The sequence below is a fragment of the Cebus imitator genome, unplaced genomic scaffold, assembly GCF_001604975.1.
Source record: "Cebus imitator isolate Cc_AM_T3 unplaced genomic scaffold, Cebus_imitator-1.0 Scaffold462, whole genome shotgun sequence".
Lineage (NCBI taxonomy): Eukaryota > Metazoa > Chordata > Mammalia > Primates > Cebidae > Cebus > Cebus imitator.
This window is the reverse complement of record NW_016107777.1, coordinates 1,324,512-1,351,619: the sequence shown is the minus strand read 5'-3', so window position 1 is coordinate 1,351,619 and position 27,108 is coordinate 1,324,512. Positions and strand designations below refer to the sequence as shown.

At 35.0% G+C, this 27,108-nt stretch overlaps 1 protein-coding gene across 7 annotated transcripts in view; it reads left to right on the top strand.

The window, feature by feature from the left end:
* The window catches only part of SPOCK3 (SPARC (osteonectin), cwcv and kazal like domains proteoglycan 3), a 547,888-nt gene that overhangs the window by 256,077 nt on the left and 264,703 nt on the right, over window positions 1-27,108 (top strand). For all 7 annotated transcript variants that reach the window (XM_037732657.1, XM_017512130.2, XM_017512129.2 and 4 more), the window contains one exon: window positions 21,554-21,662. In XM_037732657.1, the coding sequence (XP_037588585.1) occupies window positions 21,554-21,662 (109 nt within the window). The remainder of the gene's footprint in view (window positions 1-21,553; window positions 21,663-27,108) is intronic.

Genomic DNA, 27,108 nt, shown 5'->3' with positions numbered 1-27,108 from the left:
CCCATCTTCTTCAACTTTACCCCAACAATTTTGAAATATGCTGCTTTGATTGCTGTTTTGCTTGTATTAGTGGTTATTAGAGATGACCTTTTATTTTTCCCTGTAATGGGAAGTAAGGATATGATAATTTTATGTAAAAAATGATGCTTTTTTCATGTGCCTTAGAGTTACTTTTAATATTCCTATAAACTTGGAGTCTGGGATATGATAGATATCTTAGTCAATTTGTTTTGCTATAACAAAATACCACAGGCTGGGCAATTTATAAGGGACAGATACATATTTCTTGCAGTTCTAGGGGCTGAGAAGTACCAGATCAAGGCGCTGGCATCTGGTGACGGTTCTATGCTGTGCCCCACATGGCAGAATGTGGAAGAACAGAGGGGTTGTGTGAACACTGTCCTCATATGATAGAAGGAGGAAGAATAGAGGGAATGTGTGAGCACTGTCCTCACATGATAGAAGGTGGAAGAACAGACGGGATGTGTCAGCACTGTTCTCACGTGGCAGAAGAGTGAGAGTGAACTGATAACCCAAAAGCCCTTTACATAAGAGCCTAGTTCCCTCATGAGGACAGCACACCCCATGACTTCATAACTGCCCCCAAAGACTCCATATGGTTTTGTTTTTTGTTTTGTTTTGTTTTGTTTTTGTTTTTGAGACAGAGTCTTGCTTTGTCACTCAGTCCAGAGTGCAGTGATGCAATCTTGGTTCACTGCAACCTCTGCCTCCCAGGTTCAAGCGATTCTATGCCTGGGCCTTCCGAGTAGCTGGGACTGCAGGTGCCTGCCATTATGCCTGACTAATCTTTTGTATTTTTAGTAGAGATGGGGTTTGATCATATTGATCAGATTGGTCTCAAACTCCTGACCTCGTGATCTGCCCTCATCGGCCTCCCAAAGTGCTGGTATTACAGATGCGAGCCACTGGACCCAGGCTCCATCTCTTAATATGCCAAAATGCAGATTAAGTTTCAACATGAAGCTTTTATGGGACACATTCAATCTATAAGCAATAGAGAAACTTTGAATAAATGTTACTTTCTTGGGATACTGCAAATGCTATTCTAGAAATTTCCCCCAGAGGCCAAATAGGCACTTCATCTGCCTTAAAAGTTATATGACAATGTTACAAGATGTTTTATTACTGCATGGCATGGGTTTCCATATTTCCAAACTGTGGTATCTGTGTTCATACTACCTGCTACCTGACCAGTAAGAAAATGCACACAATTTAGGTTTCTTTTATGTAGGCACCCCACTGCAAGATAGCAATATCTTCCTCAGTGAAATTTATTAAGCTACAGTAACCAAAGGTCCCAAAGTTACCTGATTTCAATTAAAGTTTTACTTCTGTAAAATCCAAAAGTATTTCCAAATTAAGAGGGGCTTCTGCTTCAGCCACTCACAGCAGCCCAGGCCAATGCACCTTTTCCGTCTTCAAGTACCTGACCTTCCAATGCCTTGGAGATCACCATTTCAGAGGAAGAGGAAATATATTACAGAGGATTGTGATGGAGGGATAATTACGGGATGAGTCTAAAACTCGTAGACATTGCTTTTATTTATGTTCTATCAGTTAGAATTTAGTCACATGGCTATAATTCTTTACAAAAGAAGGTCAGAGAATGTGGTTAAATGATTTGTTCAGAAGAAAAAACGACTTTTCGAGGATGCTCAGTAGTCCCTAACATGCTTTTTAATTTTCTGTAAATAAATACCTTTAATGTATACAGGTACAAAATTGAAGAATACATGATTTATTACTTACTACTTTTATATTTTAAAAATTGGAATAAAAAACTAAATGCAAACAATTTGAAATAGAAAACTTGTGTGTTATACTATATATAAAACAAGAAACATGTAAAATAAAAATATATATTTATATTGTATTCTATATATAACTTTGTATATTTAACATTCTCTACAAATGATACATGATTATAACTCTATATCTATCTCACATATATTTAACTATATGTATTTGTATTTATCATACATACGTGGAAAAATACAGAAAGTGTGCATCATTTTACTACAACCCTAAATCTTTTCAGAAAAATTTAGCTTTTTATTTTGAATTACAGGACAGACTAGGTTAAATTTGTTTGTGGTTTAGAAGTCTCAGTAGAATCCTCAAAGGCCACAACAATAAAATGGGTGCCCAAGACCCAGAGACTTGAAAGCCTAACTCAAAATGCAAGAGCGCTTCTTTGGATAATGTGAGGAGATTGTGAAGCTGATTTTCCGAACCTCGGCTCTGAGTTTTAACAGAGAAACTGAAGACTGATGAGAGGGTGGATTGCTGTTCCCTTGCAAAGAGTTGGTGGTGTGCTGGTGCATCCCCTGCCTCTTGGGAAAGGGAAACAGCTGATTTTTTATCGTTTCAAATGGCTTCATGCTGCTCACTTGGAGAGACTACTGTCCCATTGATCCTGAGGGACCTGGGAACTGGTGGTCATTCCAGGTTGGATATTTTAATGATAAAAATCAATGGAAATTGCTATCTTTGTTTGCAGCAGGGCAAAGTTGAGGTGGCTCCACAGAGAAAGAAAATACCTTCCTTCAAAGATAGGGTTAGGGCTTCCCTTTGCTGGGTACTCTGCTGATAGGAGCCAACATAAACTATTTCAAAAGGACCAAGAAGACCCCCTGAAGGGGAGGCGGGATTCCATCTGAAGGACGTGATAAGATCCTGGGTTCTCAAAGGCTGCTGCCTAAACTCCCCCTCGGGGAGAAATGACTGATCCAGGAGATACAGTCAGACATCCTGAGGGAGAATCTCTAAAGAAACCAAAATAGCATGCTGGAAGGACCCGCAACTGAACATTGACCATCGAGGGCATAGATGCCAGCAAGGCCTGTGTTCTTTTCCACTGTTCTTTTATTTTGGGCTAATGTCTATAGAATCACAAACTATATTTAGAGAGCAGAGGGAATGGGAAAAAGACAAGAATTTGCCAGTTGCACTGGCTCATGCCTATAATCCCAGCACTTTGGGTGGCTGAGGGGGGCAGATCACGAGGTCAAGAGATCGAGACAGGCCTGGCTAACGTGGTGAAACCTCGTCTCTACTAAAAATACAAAAATTAGCCGGGCATGGTGGCAGGCACCTGTAGTCCCAGCTACTCAGGAGGCCTAGGCAGGAGAATTGCTTGAATCCAGGAGGCGGAGGTTGCAGTGAGCCAAGATCATGCCATTGCACTCCACCCTGGCAACAGACAGAGTAAGACTCCATCTTAAAAAAAAAGAAAAAAGAAAAAAAAGACTATCCTCTTTACCCTTTTTTTTTTTTTTTGCCATTGATGAATCCTGAAATACTTTAGCATCTCATGTTTCAGATTCATTGTTGTTCTATGATATTTTTCTAAATATGTTCTCTTTTTGTTTTTCTAATAGATTAGTGAGAAAAATAAACTAATTTTTATTTATTTATTTATTTATTTTTGTAGAGACGGGGTTTCACCATGTTGGCCAGGCTGGTCTCAAACTCCTGACCTCAAGTGATCCACCCGCCTCGGCCTCCCAAAGTGCTGGGATTACAGATGTGAGCCACTGCGCCCAGTTCAAACTTATAATTTTTAATGTGAAAACTATTTACAAACTTAACTGCTTAGCCGTTTGCATTGCTTCCATTGTTGTTCGTATCATTGAGCCACATTTTATAATTCTGCAGGCTTTCCTTTCAGTTTTTAAAATTGATACAGTCAGGCCTAATTGGATCTTATTGAACTGTCAATTTACAACTCCAAGAAACTGACTATAAATATTTTTTGAATGTTTCAAATATTTGGACAGTACTTTTTTGACAAAACTTCTCAATGTCTTTAGATTTCTAAATTGGGCACTTTGGCATATTAGCTCACCAGATACAGCAAACCATTAATCTGATAGATCAATGTTAAAGATGCAGTCCTTTAGTAAACAACAATTACGAATTTTCATTTGCACCAGGATAAACTACAGATTAGCATGTCTCACAAAATAAGGTTACTGAAAGGACTGAGTGTCAGAAACCACTCTATCATCTGACACAATTACTTTGATAACTTCTGGATTTTAATCTAATAACATCTAAGTAGGTGGCAGCCAATGAAAGCTTCATTTAACAACAGTAGGATCATTACTTTCCAATGGATTGTTTTTTGTAAGCCGTGATATTACTTAATTGGAAATGACAAACTAAAGGCTAAGACAGATCTATAAGGCTCACTTACCTGCCAAGGTGATTATTAACATGCTTAGCTAAAATAGTTTATTAATGTTGCAATTGTAGTACTGTTTAAGCAACATCAATCTCCTGAAAGAAGAAATATTTGAAAAACATTTACAAAGCCCTAATGTTTAAACTGTGTTCTAAAATTACTATAAAAAATCAAAAAGAATTCCTAGTTTAAAATGCTATTAACTTGTTACCTTAGGCAGTATTATTGTTGGTTATACAAAATAGTTGCAGTTTTAAAAGTCTGGACATATATAAAACCTCTTTCCACTTTTAGAGTATTCAGATTCCAGTAGTTAAATCCAAGTCTTTTATAAATATTGCCAACAGTATTTGAATGCAGTTATGGGAAAATGAGATCCAGTTCTGTGTTTTCTTTCCTATCATAACTTGGTTTTTTAAAATTAATTTTATCTGTCTACAGTGAGAAGTATTTACCTTCTATAGGAGCACCCTCTATGAATTGGGAAAAACTGAATACTATCTAAATTTTAGTGGTGGAATTTGTGATGTTTTATTTCTGATTGCATAGTTTTTCTGCTCTGAAATAGTTGATTTAAAAGGCTTTTAATATTCTTTTATTTAAAAAAATTTTAAATAATACCTTAGATAAAAGAGTAATTTTCTTTTTCATTGAGGTATAATTTACTAAAATAAAATGCAATCATTTTAAAAGTAGTTTGAGACATTTTTGTGAATGCAGATACCTGAGTTAAAACCATTTTTATCACTATCTGCATCCTCACTGCCATTTGTTTGTATGTGTGTGTATGCATGTGTGTGTTGGCTATTTTGATAGCAGTGTTTGACATAGCTTTCAAAGGAAACATATTTGTACTTAAAACCTTTGTTTCAGTCTTTAAAAAAAAAAAAAACAGTATATCGCTCTTGTCACCCAGGCTGGAGTATAGTGGCATGATCATAGCTCACTGTACACTCAAACCCCTGGGCTCAAGTAATCCTCCTGCCTTAACTTCATGAGTAGCAGAGACTACAGGTATATGTTACCATGCTCGGCTAAATTTTTATTTTATTTTATTTTTTGATGATATGGAGCCTCACTTTGTTGCCCAAGCTAGTCTTGAACTCAAGGCCTCGAGCAATCCACCTGCTTCTTCTTCCCAAAGTACTGAGATTACAAGCATGAGCCATCTTGCCTGATCTGTTTTAAGCCTTAGTTTCATTATTCTTTGAAATGAATTTATGTGAAAATTGTTATGTTTACTTTAAAATAGCCCCCCCAAAAAAACTCTCAAGAAAAAGTAGAATTTATTTAGGGATGTGGTGAGTTTAGAGTCAAAAGGATTTTATTGCATGGAGGAAATTCTGTGTCCTAGTAGAGGGCCGAGAAAGTCAGATTCTTACTCAAGGCGGGCCACAGGTCCTCCAGGAGGAGCTCAGCAGAACTGCAGGGCACATAATAAGAGACTTTATAGGGATTTGGTAGCTAACCAACCAAAAGACAAATGATAATACCCAAATATAATGCTTACTGTGTATCTGCAAATACTCCAGGCACTTAGCACACATTCACTCATAGTTACATACACATCTTTTCAACTCAGTGTGAATTTTTAAATAGATTTCTTATGTTTTTATGTACTCCCTCCCAGGCCAGTTAAATCACACAACTGCAGGATATTTTATTTTACATTTTAGAATTAATAGCCCAATTTCTTCAATTTATAAATGAAAACATTAGGTTTAAGATGGTTAGGGAACTACAGATAAAGGTAAAGCCAAAGCCAGGATTGCCATATTAGTAGAGGTTTTCTTGTATGATTCTATTTGAGACAGCCTTTTTTAAATAAGCATATCATAGAGCTATTCAGTCCTAACACTGGAAAGGTAATCCCAAATGGAAATCATTAGGGTGGGAGTTCAGTATCTTCATCTTTATATATCAATTAATAGATTACAGAATGTAAACTGGTAAGAATACTGTTTTATGATAATATTTTGTAATACATTTTATAAATAATAATATACTAATATTCACTGTAACACCTACAGTGATCAACATTCTGAAAGGCACCTTTTTTATCAAAGAAACACTATTAGCATTTATTTTGTTAAGAAGTTTGGAAGAAAATATAATGTATTGACAAAGAAAACAAATGGTAGAGAACCAAAGAGAATAGTATCTTAAAATCATCAATCCTTTAACTAGAGCAATAGTAGGATAAATTTCTGCCTGGTAATAGCATTTAGATTTTTCATTAGCTTTTATTTGTCAATGTAGTAGCTATCACTTTTAATAAACATTTATTAGGATATTCTTGAAATAAATATTATGGTTTTTTGATATTTATTTATTGCAAAATGAATTAGTCCTGCAAATATATCAGAATCTGCTAATAGGTAGCCCTCTGCATTTTGTATTTGCACTGAGGAGATCAGAGTTAGAGTAGATTGATTTTATACAACTGAAGTAATATTAAGGTTTGAAACTAAGAAAGTCACTGCAAAGACTCACTGCATTTAATCACATTTAGTACCACAAAATTGGCTGTCAAAAGTCTAATTAACATCAAGCATTAGTTCTACTTTCTGTGCTGCTCACTTGCAGACCCTTTCATTATAACATCTGACAAGTTTAAAAAAATTCCCTGGAAAACCACTTCTTCTATAGCTTTACAGCATAGAGTTACAGTGAAAGAAACTGTTATTGCAGGCTAGCTATTACAGGCTTATAAAACAACATATTTAATGTTTTATTGTTAAATTATTAAAAAGATTTTAAAAACATGTTGAAGTTACTGGTCACTTCATGTTTTGTGAGAGCACACAAATAAGCTTAAAGAAACATTTTAGCAAATGAATGATGGCTGTGTACTGATTGCACTGTTTCGTGATGTGGTTTTTCCAAAATTGCCACTAAACTCTCAGTTTTACCATTCATCTGTTTTTAAATCATGATGGATGTCCAACTTAGTCTTTGTTTTCTTGATTTTTTTCCCCAAGTGCTAAAGAGCTACCTCAATGCCTAAATATACTTTATGTTATAATTTAAATTCAAGAGAAGGGTATATTTGCTTATGTGTTTGTCATAATAATGGCAGATATATGTGCCACAATACAAAATTTTTATGATAAAATACAATACCCAAGAAGTAAGGCAAACTGAATTTTACGTATACAACATTTTTTCAGCTCATATGAGGAAAGCTACACATTTGCATACACAATAGTAGAGGCTATATAATACCAATAGTGTTTAATACTTGACAACTTTATTCTAAATAAATTATATAACTACTTCTACATCTATTCACAGACATTTATGTTTGCACACTTCTTTCATATTGTCATTTTTAATTATTGAAACACGGTCCAAAATAATTACTGAAAAAAATCATTTTGAATACAAGTTGCCTCATTTTTTAAAGTTTAAAAAGATTAAAACTATTCATCTCAATCTATATTTTTAAAAGAATGAAAGGAATGTAGAAATTTTATTTAAAACACACACAAAAATATTAAAAAGATATAAAATAAAACAATGAGATGATTATTGTATAAAATGTATATCCTAAAAGATTTTATACAATCATAAAAAGTACACCTGATATTCTGAACTTCTTGGTGGCTAAATGAAGGAGAGAATGTAATTACTATTTACAAGATTAATGAACTCCAAAAGAGACTGAATTCAATAAAAGCAATAGGTTTTTTATGTATTTTTTTGTTAGAAAGCTACATTTGCTGATGAGTTGATGTTTATATGGCCAACTAACTTATTCATCTTTAAAACACAAGTCTTAATATTCTCTGAGACATGTTCAAATTCTTGAGATAAGGACATAGCATTTAAAGCTCTATTTTAGCAACATTGATCCTGAAGGATACGTTTTGTTCTTGTTATGGTTATTGTTAATATTTTTAAATTGTTAAAATTGATTTAACCTTTGCACATTGAAAAATTTGAAATTGGAATAAGTAACAAATATTTGAATTTTGCTGGAGGAAAGTAGCAATGCAAAGCAGAGTTTTAGAAATACTGCGGCATGACAACAATGATGACTATAGAATAGAAAAGGAAAGTGCTGTGAGAGGCTGTTTGAATAGGTATGCTCAAGGCAACAACCCCTGAATCAACTGACTCCTCCGGCTCTCTCCTTCCACCAGTTGGGGATTTTTTATGTGATGTAAATATTGCCATAACTGATTTCCTTTGGATTAGGATTTGCCAGGTAAGCTTTTCCCCCATTCAAAAAAAAAAAAAAAAACCTATTTTAGGTGCAGCTTTCACGAACCCTTAAGAGGTTTTTGTAAGTCCAATCTAAGATTATATTTTTTTCCGTTTCACCAATAGTAAGTTTTGATATATTTAGTTCCTTTTTATCATTTTGCTTTCTGCTAGATTACAAGTTATGAAATCTCTTGCTCTTCTTTGAGTGATTTATTTTAATGTTTACATGCACAACCAGAAACTGAATGAAAGTGACTATGTAGTAATTTGCTCTGTTGTTCTACCCAATAATGCTAGGATCTTAACCCGAATTAGCTCCAAATCTTTCACATTCAACTTCCTCACTATTTTTAATGAGTTTCACCTCATTTTATCTCCCCTCCACTGCAAATTAGTCATTTTTCGATTAACATTTTCACCAACACAGCTAATTTTAAATTATTAACTTTTTATCAGTTTATTGCTCAATATCGCTTCATGCAATTCACTATTCCTTCTGGGTCCATTGCTGTAATTTCCTCCTATTTGTTGAAGCATACCTTTTTGTTGTTCTTTCAACATGTACAAACTGTGCTATACATTTAATGATTTTTTATAGATGTGTCTTTATGAACATATTTTTCATAAATGTACCTTTCTTAAAGAATAATTTGGGTCTGTTTGGATTTTTTTGAGACAGCTCTTACTAGATCCCCCAGACCGGAGTGCAGTAGCATGACCTTGCCTCACTATAGCCTCAACCTCCTGGGCTCAAGCAATTCGCTGCACCTCAGCCTCCTGAGTAGCTGGGACTACAGGCATGGCCACCACAGCCAGCTAACTTTTGTATTTTCTGTAGAAATGGGTTTTTCCATGTTGCCCAGGGGGGTCTCAAAATCCTGTACTCAAGCGATCTGCCCACCTCAGCCTCCCAAAGTCGTGGGATTACAGGTGTGAGCCACTGTGTGTGGTCTGGAATTCTTAATTGATAATTATTTGTTCCCCACCACAATTTATGATTTCACGTGTTTTGCCATGATTTGCCATTAACTGGTAAATTCGCTCTTAAGTCTGTGGTTGCTCCCTGTAAGCAGACTGCTCTTTCCCTTTGTTGCTTTCAGTTTATTCTCCCCACCCTCTTATTGTTCATTTCTTTGCAGTTTCAACATGATGTGTTTTTGCAGTCACTTTATTATTAATAATTGTTCTCACAATTCACTATTAATTCCTATGAAGACGGGTTATTAATCTACAACTACTTTTTAAACTTTGATTCTTTTTTATTTCTAGAAGGTCTTTTTTTATAGTATCTGTTTTATATTTCTATATTTGTCTATCTTTAATCAAGTATTTTATGTTTTAAATTAATGTAAATGTACTTAATATTTTGTTATTTTTGGTGTTATTTTTGGTGTTGTGAGGGTTCTGTATGCACTGGCTTGTGAAAAATTTCCATACTGCAGATTTTTGCATGTGTTTCTCTCACAGCCTTGGAATTTGTAATCAGTTTCTACGAATATTTCATTAAATGAATAGCTTGAAATTTTTACACCATGCAAATAATATAAATTAAAATCTTACCACCAATGTGGAAAAGACTTGGAGTTTTATATTTTTTCATGGTAATTATTTCTTAAACCAGCATCTGGATATGCTTGCAATTTTATGTTTATTTTTAGCTGCTGGGGTTTCCTATTTAATTAAAGAAGAAGCTCTTCAGGAATCCAAGCTTTAAAGAGTTCCCAAGTTCCCATTTTCTTTGCATCACCCAAGAGAACATGTAATGCCCTTGGATACATATTAAAATCGCCAGATTCTAGCCTATGGTTTAGTTTTTTTAAAGTTATTTTGTTGTTACTGGATGTTTATTAATATTTTTATTTATCACTTTTATGCATATGAAACAGACTTTATTGGGGGAGAAATAGATCATCAGGGAAATATGCTATGAAGCATATTAATTCTACAAGAGAAAAAGGAATGAAAGACCTTTTTTATTCTATTTTTTAAATTATACTTTAAGTTCTGGGGTACATGTGCAGACGTGCAGGTTTCTTACATAGACATACACATGCCATGGTGGTTTGCTGCATCCATCACCCTGTCATCTACATTAGGTATTTCTACTAATGCTACCCCTCCCTTGTTCTCCCACTCCCCTGCTCTTCCCCCTCTAGCCCCTCACCCCCCGACAGGGCCATCTCATACCGGTTAGAATGGCAGTCATTAAAATATCAGGAGACAACAGATGCTGGAGAGGATGTGGAGAAATGGAAACACTTTTACACTGTTGGTGGGAGTGTAAATTAGTTCAACATTGTGGAAGACAGTGTGGAGATTCCTCAGGGATCTGGAGCTAGAAATACCATTTGAGCCAGCAATCCCATTACTGAGTGTATACCCAAAGGATTATAAATCATTCTATTATAAAGATCTTTTATATTTTAAAAGTTTTTAGGGGTACATTATTCTTTTAAATTGTAATGGATTCTGGGGGGTGCATGTGCAGGTTATTACATGGATGTACTGTGTAATGCTGGGGTTGAAGCATCTAGTGAACCCATCACTCGAATAGGGACCATAGTACCAAGTAGGTAGTTTCCCAGTTGTTCCCCTGCACCCTCCCTTCCTGCTTTTGGAGTCCCCACTGTGTATTGTTTCCATCTTGATGTCCATGTGTACTCTTTGTTTAGCTTCTGCTTTTAAGTGAGAACCTGAGGTATTTGGTTTTCTGTTTCTGTATTACTTCATTTAAGATAATGGCCTCCAGCTGTGTCCATGTTGCTGCAAAGGAGACGCTTTCATTCTTTCTTACGACTGCATAGTATTACCTGGTAAACATGTACTACATTTTACAAAAGACGTTTTAAAAGAGGAGTCAGCATATAAGCATGGTGTACTTGGTTAAAGAGATGAATGTGACTATCTAAAATGATAATTCATTTTTGGAGAAGGAATTTCTTAAAAAGACTTTGTAACATCATTATACGGTCCCTACACAGGTAAGATGTACATGTTCAAATACTCTACCATAGCCTTTTATGCTACAATTTTTGCAGCTTCATGCTAATATTATCCCTAGTATATATTTTATAATGTTGCTTAGAGGACTTGTTAATGTCCTAATATAACTTAATCATCCTCTATTTGAAAATAAGGATTAAGTATATATTTACATCATAGTAGGATTGGCCTGCTACAGGAATTAAAACATTAAAATAGAATGTTAATCTTCCTGAAATCCATTATGATCTAGTACATTTGCAAAATTAGTCATTTAAAAAATGCCAATTTTTAAACCTTCAACTCTGTATATAAAAAGCCATTTTTAGATGTAAAGCAATCTTCCTATTATAATACTAATGGACTGCTACTGCTCCTAAAGCTCAAGAAATAAATATATTTGTTTTAAAACTTATTTTCACTAAGTGTCTTCTTAGCCTTCCCAATTTTCATGAACCTTGTGCATATCTTACTTTTTAAATTTATTTTTAATTGTTATATTTTAACTTCTGTGGTACATGTGCAGAACGTGCAGGTTTGTTACATAGGTATACACATGCCATGGTGATTTGCTGCATCCATCACCCCATTATCTACAGTATGTATTTCTTCCAATACTAGCCCTCCCCTAGCCCTCCATCCCCTGCTTTCCCTCCCCTAGTCCCCCAACCCCCAACAGACCCTGTTATGTGATGTTCTTTTCCCTGTGTCCATGTGTTTCAACCCAAATGCCCATCAATGATAGACTGGATAAAGAAAACGTGGCACATATAAACCATGGAATACTATGCAGCCATAAAAAGGATGAGTTAATGCCCTTTGCAGGGACATGGATAAAACTGGAAACCATCATTCTCAGCAAACTGACACAAAAACAGAAAACCAAACATCACATGTTCTCACTCATAAGTGGGTGTTGAACAATGACAACACATGCATAATTTATTAACACTAGATTATCTTTTATTCTTTTTCCTTTCAACACTTAAAAGTATGTTTGTGAAAAATATATTTCTTTTATAAATTCTCTTGAAACAAAATAAAATTGTGAAATAGATATATTAAATTGATATTTAGAAGGGTCTGATTCCTTAGCATCATTAGATTTTGGCCAATGGTAATATTTATAATTATGCACTGCCGTGTCACCTTTACTCACTAAAGGAGGAAAAGCTGTTGACAAAAGCATCATCAGTAAGCTTTTAGAGTTTCTATTGAATACAGGCAGGCTTATCACAAATTTAAACTTTTCATTTTAATGTTGTTAAGCCTGGGCAATATTTTTCTTGTCACAGAAGAAGAAAAGGATCTTCTACATGTATAATAAAGAACATTTTAGATTTCCATAGGTCAATGACTTTGTTTTATGAACCATATGACTAACTTCTTGGCAGCCAGACATTTTAAGGTTTTATGGAGGTTGCGGTGAGGACAGATTACATCTGGCCCTCAGTATACACAGGCTCCATATCTGTGGTTTCAACCAGCCATGGATCAAAATTATTTGAAAAAAATTAAGATATAAATATAACAATAAAAATACAAATGAAGTAAATACAGTACAGCAACCATTTTATAGCATTTACATTGTATTAGGTATTACAAATAATCTAGAAATTACTTAAAATATACGAGAGGATGTGTGTAGATTATTCAGAAGGATTACACTATTTTATACAAGAATCTTGAGCATTGCAGGCTGTGGTAGCCTCTGGAGTCCTGGAACCAATGCTCCACAGATATGAAAGGGTGACTGTATATGGATTGTATTAGTCACGCAAGAATAGAGCCAGAGGTGAGGGTATTCATGCTTGCCGGAACTCCATCAAATCCACAAATTTCTGAGACCTGAAAAATAACATGACAAGGTGAATGCAGGAATGTATATACTACTTGGAAGAAGGCTCTGGTGATAGAGAACAGGCTTACGAATTCTAGCGATATCAACAACAAAAACTTCCCTTAAGTACATCTCCACGGAGAGGAACCTTTATAGAAAAGAATGACAACAAAATGTACCAAAAGAATCCTTGGACGTGGCCACGCTGTGATGAAAGAGCAAAGTGGCGCATGAGAGTGTTGAATCACAAGGGCTACAGAGTGTGGGAGGGAAGCAGTGCTGTGGTAGCAACAGGGATGAGGAAACAGAGCCCCCAACTAGAAAATGTGTAGAAAAAGAGGCAGATTGAAAACACAACATGGGACGAATATTTTAAGAACAGTGAAAAATTGATGAACAGATGAAATAGTTAAAGGGTTTCCAAAACTGTATTTTGCCTTAAAAGGATAGTGCTTTAATGTGAAACATAAAGATCAGGTTAAATAGATGGATTTTAGGCCCTATTGAATGATTTTCTGGGTAAGTTAATTATCAGAATATAGTATTAGGTTCCGAGCAATTGTATATGGAACTGATTTACTAGTGAGAAAGAAACAGATGTAATCATAAGAATGAACTCCTAGAATCAAAACTAGACAAATACTCTGGTCATAGTTAATCTTACAGTCTTTTCTGCTTATCTTACTAGATATTAGATATTAATATTATTTCAGCAAAGGTTTTAACTTTTTATTCTGTGTTATAGAGAATATAAAGATAAGCTGATCCCAGGACATTGTTTCAGCTACTCTAAATCTCACGGAAAGCTCTGGAAACAGGATTCTTCAGGGGCAAATTATTTAAGTTTTCTAATTCCCAGGGCTTGGGTTTGAGACCTGGTTCTACTACTTACTAGTTATACATCCTATGACAAACATTGTATATCAGCTCTAGTTTCCTAACATCTAAAACTGAGATGCTAACATGTTTCAGAAAATGACTTTAAGGATATTTTACACATACACCAAAAACAACTGTACTGGCACATGGCAAATACTGAATAAATTGCATAATTGAATGTTCATATATTATCCCATCCCAATCCTTAGAACAGATGTGTATGGAATTTTGAAATTATCATACTGTTAAAAAAATATGATCTGTGTATCGTATACTGCATACAACTACATGCATATCCTGTAAAAAAATTAAAATTCTGCAGCACACCACCCTGCAATTAAAAATAGTAATCCTTTTGAAGCTGAACACTAAATTGAGTTAAAATCATAAATTAATTTACATTAATTCACAGCATTATTTTCTCTATCAAATGAGATTTTCACAAATGTTTGCAAGCTCTCCCATCCCTGGGAACACCAACAACAACAACAAACAAACAAACAAACAAAAAACAAAGATCTTTCAATTGTCAGAGGTTTTTGGGTTTTGTGATTATATTTCAGTATTTTAAAGGGCATTGAAATTCTAAGGTCCAAGAACTTCCCAATCATTTCTCGTCTAGAGTAGAGCATTTGCACAGACACAGCACTGTTTTTCTAATGCTTTCTGCATAGCTGTTCTCAAAATGTTAAGGCTATGGGCGAGAAGTTGATTACTCCAATAAAATCATTGTCTATTATAGTCTGTTCTCAGTATGCATAAAACCTGGGAGACCGGGCCTGAGTTCTCTGTTTCAACCCAAAAATGTGCCGTGGGAAGAGAATAAGAGAGCTGGCCATAAAAATAGGTTTTCCATCTTTTTACTTGAAATATGTCATTAAGCTGAGCATCCTAAAAATCTAACTAGATTGTTTCAAATGTACATTCTTTAAGGTGACTACCAGAGGGACATCTTTCCCCTAACTTCCCCTTGGAATACTAGATCCTTAAGTTTACCACGCATTGTATGCAGCATGATTTAGGAGTAATTTTTTGTCTAGGTGTGGTGGTTCACGCCTGTAATCCCAGCACTTTGGGAGACCAAGATGGGCAGATCACGAGGTTAGGAGTTCAAGACCAACCGGACCAACATGGTGAAACCCCATCTCTACCAAAAATAAAAAAAAAATTAGCTGGTTATAGTGGCGGCATGCCTGTAGTCCCAGCTACTCAAGAGCCTAAGGCAGGAGAATTGCTTGAATTTGGGAGGTAGACATTGCAGTGAACAAAGATTGTGCCACTACACTCCAGCCTGGGCAACAGAGCAAGACTCCATCTCAAAAAAAAAAAAAAAAAGGGGGGGGGTGGGTAGTAATTTTGCTTAGATTCATTCTTCTAAAATACTTGTTTTGTTAGAAATTGGAAATGAGTCTGTACAGATTAGGAGTTTCATCCTACCATGTTGAAGTTCATTTCAATTCTTTTTTAAAATCTATTTATTTATTTTAAACATTATATATATTTTACTGCACTTTAGTTTCCAGGGTACATGTGAAGAACATGCAGGATTGTTGCAGAGGTACATACATGGCATTGTGGTTCACTGCCTCCATCCCCTTCACCTATGTCTCGCATTTCTCCCTATGTTATCCCTCCCCAACTTCCTACCCCCTGCTGTCCCTCCCCTGGTCCCCCCAACAGACCCTAGTGTGTGATGCTCCCCTCCCTGTGTCCATGTGTTCTCATTGTGCAACACCAGCCTATGAGTGAGAACATAAGGTGTTTGATTTTCTATTCTTGTGTCAGTTTGCTGAGAATGATGGTTTCCAGCTTTATCCATGTCCCTGCAAAGGACACAAACTCATCCTTTTTTATGGCTGCATAGTATTCCGTGGTGTATATGTGCCACATTTTCCCTGTCCAGTCTATCATTGATGGGCATTTGGGTTAGTCCCAGGTATTTGCTATTGTAAACAGTGCCTCAATGAACATACATGTGTGTGTGTCTTTATAATAGAACAATTTATAATCCTTTGGATATATATCCAGTAATGAGATTGGTGGGTCAAATGGAATTTCTATTTCTAGTTCCTTGAGGAATCACCACACTGTTTTCCACAATGGTTGAACTAATTTACACTCCCACCAACAATTTAAAAGTGTTCCTATTTCTCCACATCCTCTCCAGCATCTGTTGTCTCCAGATTTTTTAATGATTGCCATCCTAAATGGCGTGAGGTGATATCCTATCCCAATGTGGTTTTGATTTGCATTTCTCCAATGACAAGTGATAATGAGCATATTTCCATATATTTGTTGGCCTCACATATGTCTTCTTTGAAAAGTGTCTGTTCATGTCCTTTGCCCGCTTTTGAATGGGTTTGTTTGTTTTTTTCTTGAAAATCTGTTTTAGTTTTTGTAGATTCTAGATATGAGACCTTTGTTAAATGGGTAGATTGCAAAAATTTTTTCCTATTCTGTTGGTCACCAGTTCACTCTAATGATTGTTTATTTTGCTGTGGAGAAGCTCTGGAGTTTAATTAGATCCCATTTGTCTATTTTGGCTTTTATTGCCAATGCTTTTGGTGTTTTAGTCATGAAGTCCTTGCCTATGCCTATGTCCTGAATGGTTTTGCCTAGGTTTTCTTCTAGGGTTTTTATGGTGTTAGGTCTTTTGTTCAGGTCTTTAATCCTTCTGGAGTTAATTTTAGTGTAAGGTGTCAGGAAGGGGTTCAGTTTCTGCTTTCTGCACATGGCTAGCCAGATTTCCCAACACCATTTATTAAACAGGGAATCCTTTCCCCATTGCTTGTCTTTGTCAGGTTTGTCAAAGATTGGACGGTTGTATATGTGTTGTATTGCCTCCAAGGCCTCTGTCCTCTACCTCTGTTTTGGTACCAGTACCCTGCTGTTTTGATTATTGTAGCCTTGTAGTATAGTTTGAAGTCAGGTAGCATGATGCCTCCAGCTTTGTTCTTTCTGCTTAGAATTGACTTGGCTATGCGGGCTCTCTTTTGGCTCCATATGAAGTTTAAGGTGGTTTTTCCAGTTCTGTGAAGAATGTCATTGATGTAGCTTGATGGGGATAGCATTGAATCTATAAATTCCTTTGGGCAGCATGGCCATTTTCACAGTATTGATTCCTTCTAACCGTGAGCATGGAATGTTTCTGTTTGTGTCCTATCTTATTTCCTTGAGCAGTGATTTGTAGTTCTCCTTTAAGAGATCCTTTACTTCATTTGTTAGTTGTGTTCCTGGGTATTTTATTCTCCTTGTAGCAATTGTGAATGGCAGTTCATTCTTGATTTGGCTCTCTTTAAGTCTGTTATTAGTGTATAGGAATGCTTGTGATTTTTGCACATCGATTTTGTATCCTGAGACTTTGCTGAATTTGCTTATCAGTTTCAGGAGATTTTGGACTGAGACAATGGGGTCTTCTAAATATACAATCAAGTCATCTGCAAATAAGACAATTTGACTTCCTCCTTTCCTATTTGAATACCCTTTATTTCTTTTTCTTGCCTGATTGCTCTGGCTAGAACTTCCATAATATATTGAATAGGAGTGTTGAGAGAGGGCATCCTTGTCTAGTGCCGGATTTCAAAGGGAATGCTTCCAGTTTTTGCCCATTCAGTATGATATTGGCTGTGTATTTGTCGTAAAAATCTTTTATTATTTTGAGATACATTCCATAGATACCTCGTTTATTGAGGGTTTTTAGCATAAAGGGCAGTTGAATTTTGTCGAAAGCTTTCTCTGCATCTGTGGAGATAAACATGTGGTTTTTGTCTTTGGTTCTGTTTATGTGGTCATTTGTATTCTTAATGCTAACATTAATGTCAATTTTTATTCCTCAGTGGTGTGACTTTTTGCCTTTTCTTAACCACATACACTAGAAATGAATATCAATATGAACTTTTCTGCTTCTCCCTGTAAATTGCCACCCACGTCTGTTTTCTTGACTTCCCTGTTCCCTTCACATTAGAACTTCTCATGAGTTACATCTCTTTTTTCACTTAACCCGGGGCTCCATTCACTTTTGTTTTTGCTCTCACCTGCCCTTGTTTACTCAGGCATTCCCACCATTATGGGCTAAATGAGGCCTGCTTCTTCCTAGTTTATACTCACCTGGAAATAACTGGGAAAAATTCTGGACTGAAAAACAAGTATTCTGGTAAAAGATTGAGGGAAATCCTACATTGCAAATATAATGAAGCCCAAAGGATACATTATATGCCAGTTGTTTAAAATACAGTTGGTATTTTCTAAAACACAACCAAAAAAGAAAACTGTATTTTTCAGGTACCCAGGTTAGTTTCCACTGACCAGAAAGTTTATTAGAGATTAGGGTGAAGAAAAGAACATAGCCAAGTGAAGTCAAATGCACTTGCTGAAATCTTTCTAGAGGTAATTTGAGTCGCTGTTTGAGAGAAAGCTAAATACAACCAGACAGAACAGAAGAGGAGATGTTAAATGGAAAACAGGATGGAAAGAAGAACACAACGGAGGGAGATGATGAATTTATGCCAGACCTCTTTAAGGCACAGGACCGATTCTAATCCTTGGGCTTCAGCCAAGAGAATTTTGTTGTGTTATTGTTATGATTTCAAGAATAAAATCTTGGGCATCTGTATTTACAGCATGTAATGTTTTGTGTTTTTTAAGCTGCCAACAATGTGAGTTCTACTAAAAAATACAGATGGTTAAAAATCTTATGCACAGAAAGTGGTCTTTTCGTTATTGTAGATGCTTGCATCTGATTCTTTACTTTCACTCTCTCCTGTGTTTTCCACCTCCTGACAAATATTGTTCCTCTCTTATTTGGTTACTTACGTAGAATCCTATGTAAATTCATTACATTGTTTTCATTTGTCAAATTTGTTGTTTTCACTGTATACCAATTTTTGAGTTCTATTTTTTTGAGCATATTTGACAAAAGTGTGTCATAGAGCTTTTGGAAATTATCAAATGTAGATTGTATAAAGAAAAAATAGCTGTAATATTACTGGTCTGCAATCAAATCGTAACTACATTAATAATGATAATTTTAAATGTACTATAGTGTTTTATTTCAAAATGAAAAGACTCCTTTTTCAGAACTTATGTCCAAGATAGAATATACTCAAAAGGAGTATATGACATATATGTCTATATAGAACAGAGGCAGGTAACAATGACATTATTTAATTGTTAGGCAGAACCGTTTAATGAATTTTTAAAGCTATTTTAATAATTAGAAATCAACATAGACTAAACATTAGAAATAGCTCAAAACATTTTTGATGTCTTCTAGGTTATCGTATGTGTGTTTTTTTATGTTGTCCAACAAGAAGTCATACACTCTTATAGTGCTGTGTTTTGAATATAGATAGCATTTCTTAACTAATGATGATTCAGAGTGATAGTCTGAAAAGAATGTTGTAGCAATTTACATTTGCATAGTGAACTTTAGCATGGATTAATATAAAATGTCTGTGTAATATTTCACCAATGATACATGTTAACATTCTTTATTTTAAATCTCATAGTTATGTAAAATCTTTAATAACATTTTTGCATAAGTAAAATTTATATATTGAAACCAGTAAGATCTATGTGCATATACATTATAGCTTATGTCTGTATTTTATTAATTCATCGATTATCAGGCCGAGGGCAATGCCTCACACCTGTAATCCTAGCACTTTGGGAGGCTAAGAAGGGTAGGAGTTCCAGAGCAGCCTGGCCGACATGGTGAAACCCTATCTGTACTTAAAATACAAAATTAGCTGGGTGTGGTGGCACGTGCCTATAATCCCAGCTACTTGGGAGGCTGAGGCAGGAGAATCACTTAAGCCTGGCATGTGGAGGTTGCAGTGGGCCACGATCGCACCACTGCACTCCAGCCAGGGTGTCAGAGCAAGACTCTGTCTCAAAAATGAAATAAAAGAAAAATGCATTGAGTATCAGAATATATCCACCTTTTTTAGGCTATTGACTAAATATGCTTAAGAATTAACACATACATGAAAAGCTAAATTTGATTTTTACATCAGCTTGAGTTTACCCTCAAAGATTGTCTCAAATCCACATTTTATATCCACTGGTCAGCTGGGAGCCCTTCCAAATATTTCTGTAAATTCTGAATGCACATTATTCCAGCTCTGTTTCTTTTTGTGCACTAGAATTGTTTTGTTTAGCATATTTCATTGTTTCTTTCTCTCAATTTTGGCATGTACCAAATCTGGACACTCAGTGCCTTTTGTTTATTTGCACCAACTCCCCCTCTGGTCTGCCCACAACAACAAATTACAACCAAGTGTCACTAGGATTAATCATGAATGAGCACCAATAGCAGTATTATTCACAATAGCCAAAAAGTGGAATCAATCAAAATGCCTGTCTACTAGTGAATAAATAAATCTGATATATTTGTAAAATGTTATAATAATCTGCTATAGAAAGGAATGAAGCAGTGATTCATGCTGCAACATGACTGAACTTCAGAGTCATTGTTCTAAGTAAAAGACACCAGACAAGAAGCACCATGAATTTTATCATTCAATTTATATAAAATGCCCAAAATAGGCAAATCTTAGAGATGGAAATGAGATGGGAAGTTGGCTAATACTAGTGGAGGGGAGCAGGAATAGGAGATGATAACAAGAGGATAGTTTAGGTATTATTGGTGATAGAATTATTCTATTATTGATTGTGGTGGTAGTTTACAATTGCAAAGATACTGAAAACCATTGACTGTAAACGTAACTGCCTGAATAGTATAATGTGTGAATTATATGTAAATAAAGCTGTTACCAAAAAAAAAAAAAAAAAAACACTGCATGTAGACTTTTTGTTGACAGCCATCAAGACAGAGGTTTGTTTGAAGAAATGGTGGTAAAAATATTACACACAAATGATGTAAAAATGAAAATGCAGTATCTCAGTTCTTACATGCTATACTCATCCAGTCCGCAAGTACAGCTCTAGAATATTTTTGGATATCCAAAGATACCCACTGATGTCCACTGACATTTTTGTTTGTTCGTTTCATCCTTTTTATTTACCCACCAGCATTTATCTAGGGAAAGCAAAGGATTACATTGTAGTTTTCCACTGTCATAAAATATTCCAGGAACATATTCTAACTTTATTTCACCACCTTTATTGCTTAGAAGGTAGTAGCAATTACAGAGTTTGGATCTCCAAGTTTCTATTTGGATTACATATTATCTGACCATAGGCATATGTGCATCTCAGCTTCTGAATAGAGTGCATGAGTCTAAACTACAGCTGGCTGTTAGCTCTGAGTTATGTGAGTAGAAGCAGAAGTACCTCTTAATAGAGGAAGAATGTGAAGAAAGTTTACAACTAAACACTATGTAAATTACCTGATCTAATTGTGTTTGACAGGATTTGATAATTCCCTTTTACGGAAGCTGATTTTAATATTTTCTGTGCATTTTTTTTAACTTTAGATCCAGCTAAAGATCCATGCTTAAAGATGAAATGTAGTCGTCATAAAGTATGCATTGCTCAAGATTCTCAGACAGCAGTCTGCATTAGTCACCGGAGGCTTACACACAGGTAAACATTGTTAAATCTAATCTCACTGATTGAACAGCACTCCTTACTGGGAATAACTGCAGGGTATAAATATTTGGCAGTGCCTGCTAATCTTTTATGCAGAATTTTATTGAAATGGTTTCAGAATCTTGGTTAATACAATTATGATTCACTTGGTTTAAACATTGGAATCAATCACAATTACTATGGATTATAGAATTTGAGGCATATATTATTGAATAAAGAAGGTCTTACAAAGATGATATTTAAATGTTATAGCTAAATGTTTGTGCTTTTTCAAGTTTAAGAAACAATTAGTTTTGTACCCACCATGTATTTTTGTTTATGGTTATTAAACCATCTTTATTTCCCTCAGGAGACAGTTGGAAAGTTAAAGGAGAAAAAATGATTGATGTTTATAAAAAGAGTTTAAAGGTCATGAAATAGGGATTTAGGACTTGAAACCCTCAACATAACTTCTTAGGAGGCACTGATACCAGTGGAGTCCTTGCATCAATTCCCTGAATGCTGAGTCACAATTTCTAAAGAGGAAGGGAAGATTTCAAGTGTCTTACAACAACCATCACTGCTTCTGTAAGATAGGCTCTGTTTGCGGAAGGACCCATAATTTGGAATAGCCCGTGTAGTTTGGTGCTGAATCTTAAAATTTGAATGTGCCACAATCAAAAGTGAATTCATTAGTTAACTGACTAAAACAAGTGGTGTATTCATATCCTTTATGATTTTTAAAGTTATTTTTGAGAGAATATTCTTTCTGTGATAATGGACTTAATTAATGTATTGCTTTTAAATTGAATGAACAAAGAAAATTTTGCTATTTGTTTATGCTCAGAGAAAAATTGGGTTTTTGGCTTTAGTATACTTGCATGTAAATTCTGTTACTCAAACACACCAACAGAAAGAGAATAAGAATATTGGAAAATAAGAATATAAGTAGCATTTCTAGGAAACAGCTAATATTTAAGTTACATTGATGTTTCTTATAATGTAAAAGCACATATACATGACACCCCCTTGTACATGCTGAGTGGATTAGGAGAAGTCTTTATTCCACAATGTTAAGTCTATAGTGGCAGATTTCTATAGCCAAAGGAGGTTGATGTAACAGAGGTCAGGGGTTTGGAAATACGTTCAGTCAGGATAGAATCACAGTATATCAATAAACTACTTGTGGAAGTAAGAGAGAGAAGGAGTAGGAGAAAGAAGACAACAGTTTGGTGATGTAAAGAACAAAAGACTTCTTGGAAACCACAATTCCATAAAGTCAGGGTACTACTAGAAAGCACAAAAGGGTGAAGCAGTTATCAGTAACATGTCCCCCGTCAACAATGACTTTGATGTTAGTTTTACAGAGGGATAACAAAGCTTTAGGCCAGAAATTCATTTTTCTATTTAGGATTCTAAATTTCTTGGCATTTCTATTAATTAATCATACAAATTTAAAAATATTAGTATGTGAACATGTGTATATTGGGGGTGAAATAAAAACGGAAGGGTATAAAAAGGGATTTATATATGATCTCTCTCCTAAGTTGCGGAAACTAAGTTTATTTCCCATAAAAGCAAAAACTGTTCTATCACAAATTCTAGAGACCCTGGGAAAAATTTCTATGTGCAGACATTTAACGGCTTTCAAAAGTTTCACCTGCCACTTCAATCCTGGACCCCTGAACCCAAGTCAAAGAGGAACAAAAAGACCTCACAATTAATGTCATGTCTGTGGCAGAGACACATCATCTTGACACTTGTTGGACACTGAAGCTAAAAGAGGTTAAACTAACTGACTCAAGACTACAAAGCTAGACATTTTCAGAGCTTCAATTCCTATCTGTATTGATCGACCCGAGAGTCTATGCTTTTTACAACTGTGCTGTCTCATTACTTCTCTGACTTGTTAAATGACTTAACTACAGAGAAAAAGTTACTTAACATGATAAAGACTATCAGAAACCAATATTCAAATGTCTCTTAGTACATATAATTGAAGGATCCTGAATAGGGCAGTACTGAAGCTTTGCCTTTGGTGTAGTGGTGGAGGGGGGTTCAGAGGGGAGACTAATATGCTTTTAGTGGGTGAATTTCAAAACGTTTTATGTAAATAGTATTTGGTCCTGTTCTATTTCTGATAGAGACTATAAATGTACACTCAATCCATGCTCTACTCAATAAATACATCACTAGTTTCCAACAAATTGATTTTAAGATTAATATTTGATATGCTTTATTTGCTTGGAGGATGTCAGTACATAGTGGATGTTTATACAACACTTAGGGAAGAAGAGCTTTGCCAAGCACTTTGATCAATAAAAATGGCTAATATAAATAATCTGGATCTTAGATTTGAGGATTGTGTGTATTTGGGGGATGGGGTAGAGAAAGCAGAGAAAGACGGCTTAATTAATCAATTTTTGCCCATTTACACAGTTTAGAATACAAATTGCTACTTTTTTCCATTTAAAGGAACAACTTAATTTTTCTTTCCTTGATCTCATAAAAGAGAAAGGAAACTTACTGTTCCTTTCTGCAAGGGATATACAGTTTTCAAAGATGCTTTCCAGCCTCCTCTTCCCAATACTATATATCATACTCATTTCTTCATTGCCTTAGAATTTTAAACTTCTCATCTTAGAAGGCTCATGACATTTGTAATAGTTTGTAAAACATCAATCTCCTTTGACAGTCTGAAAGCTCAATGAAGGTAGGGTCTGCTTCTAATTTACTACTGTGTACCCAGATCTTGAATTACTGGTCAGTACATGTTTTCTTTGAGGAGTTTAGTAAAATAGCTGCTATTTGTAGAACATTTAGGGAAGAACATTTTAACAAATAGTTTGATCAATTGAAATAGTCAATCTAGATAATCTAAGTATAAACATTATTTTCTTTGTGCTTTGTGTATCTTTGTTGAAAATGAATTAAGAAGGGTATAGGCATCAATCAGCAAATATGTTTTAATTGGCAGAATAAATGAACGTGTGATTTACAGACTAGAAAAGAAGGATTTTTAAATATTTTATTTTACATTCTGGGATATGTGTACAGAATGTGCAGGTTTGTCACATAGGTAAAGGTGTGCCATGGTGGTTTGCTGCACATATCAGCCCATCACCGCATGCATTAGTTATTTATCCTGATGCTCTCCCTCCTCCTTCCCCCAACAGACAGGCCCCAGTGAGTGTTGTTCCCCTCCCTGTGTCCATGTGTTCTCATTGTTCAGCTCTCACTTATAGCCGAGAACATGTGATATTATGTTTTCTGTTCCTTTATTAGTTTTCTGGGATGATGGCTTCCAGATCCATACATATTGCTGCAAAGACATGATCTTGTTAAAGAAGAATATTTAAATATGAAACAAGAGATGTAACAATTGGTTTTAAGAAACTGGTAGGTCCTCCACTTGGATTTGTAAATAATTGAAATAATTAGTAAATTTCTCCTTCCTTAGTGTTTTAAATAACAATAATTGTCCTCTGAAATCAGAAAATAACATGATTAGGTGAATCATAATTTTACTCTAGCTTTGACCACCACTGCCGGCATAGAGGATGGTGTAAACCATCCAAATATGTGATGTTCAAAGTCATATATTTGGATATTGTCTCCTAATGGCTTTTTCTGTAAAGAACTGGTCTCAAACGAGATGACATCTTTGTTATTGTGCTAAAGTTCTGTTACCATTGTCATTTCCAGTTGAAAGAAAATAGTGTTATGAATAATGAGAAAGAAGTTTAGCTGCAGCACCTTTTTCCAGTATGGTCACATAACCCATTATTTAGATGTTTTAATACGAAATACCTGATGGGTTTCCCAAGCTTTGAATGTGATCCACTTTTTACACCATTACCCTTGGGGACATTGCTGCAGATGCGGACAGCTGAGGGTTGTTGTTTCATTGTTTTTGTAGATTCTGAGCAAGAAGCCCAGTGTTTTGTGCTCCCCGGCTGCCCTCCAGTTGCAGATAATTAACACTATTTCTAGATCAGTGTTGCTGGCACCAATCGATGCTGCTGATATTAAAAGAAAAAGGGTTGGCATAATAAGACAGAGGAAGGTTGGAGAAGCTGTTGTAGGGCAAAACTAACCCTGTTAATTCTACTTAATTTACACCTAAGGATTAAAGAAAGGGAATCAATAAGGAAGTGCTTTTGACCTCTTAAGAAGCCATTACCTAGAAAATGATGAACCTAATATAAAATGCTACTTATCAAAACTCATTGTCAAAAGAAAGCTAGTCCTAAAATTTATCTATTTTAACTATGCAATTTTGGAATTCATGGTTTTTAATGACTATTTTTAAAACAAGACATACTTTATTTATGTGATCACTAATTGAATAGCTATGGTGTTTGCATTTTTTTGTTGAAATATTGAAGACAGAAAGATTTAATCACAAGGCCTAAGTTATAGTGGAGTTCCAGAAATGTTTGTTGAACTGAATTGAACTTATCATAATCATTTAAAAATGATGCTTCTATACTTACGAGACATGTAGCTTCTGTGGAATATAAATGTATCAATAATGTTTTCAGAGAGAATGAAATCCAGTATTTGTTTTGTACTTAATATATGCAAAACTTTTTACTAAATGCCTTATATTGATTTAGCTTTTACAATGACATTGATGTTTATATTAAGCATTATTATGCCCATACTGAGGCTCAGAGATTCTGAGTGTTCTGCCTGAGGACAGGTAGAAGCATAATTGATAGGGATGGATAGATAGATAGATAGATAGATAGAAATTATAGATTTCAGATTTAAAATCATGCCTATCTTGTTTATATATACATTCTTTGCCAAAATTATCAATTTTATATATATGAACAGATGTTTATAGGTACTTAACTTTTCATAAATTTATTTTAGTTAGGATGATGAAAGTTTGCAAAACTTTTTAAAATTAGTTACATTTACAAACGGTCATTGCGCTGTGGTTAGTAAATTAGTATAACATTTATTCCTCTTCTTAAAACACAGATCATAACTGAACTTCATAGAGTTTCCTTTCTGTCTGGAATTTGTATCTATATGCATGCACACACACACACACACACACACACATACATATATGCATATGTGTATATAATTCATTTAATCTTAACAATAGTTGGAGGTAAGGTGAGTTACAGTTGTTATCCCCATTTTACCTGTGATAAAAGCTAAGACAGAGAATTTATTTAATTTGTTCAGTTGGTAGATGCGGACAGTTAACCTGGCCATTGTGGTTCTAAAATTTGTGCCCTTATTATGTTATATTGTCTTATGTTTCTTATAAAGCATGTTATATAAATGAGACATTATTCTAAGCATTGTACAATGGCTAATTCATCTTACTATAACCCTATATTTTTTAAAAAGAAATTTCTCTATATCGATTGCCTAATGTACTGTTTCTAAGCATGTTTTAACCCACAGTTTTATTACTGAATATACAATATTTAGCCTC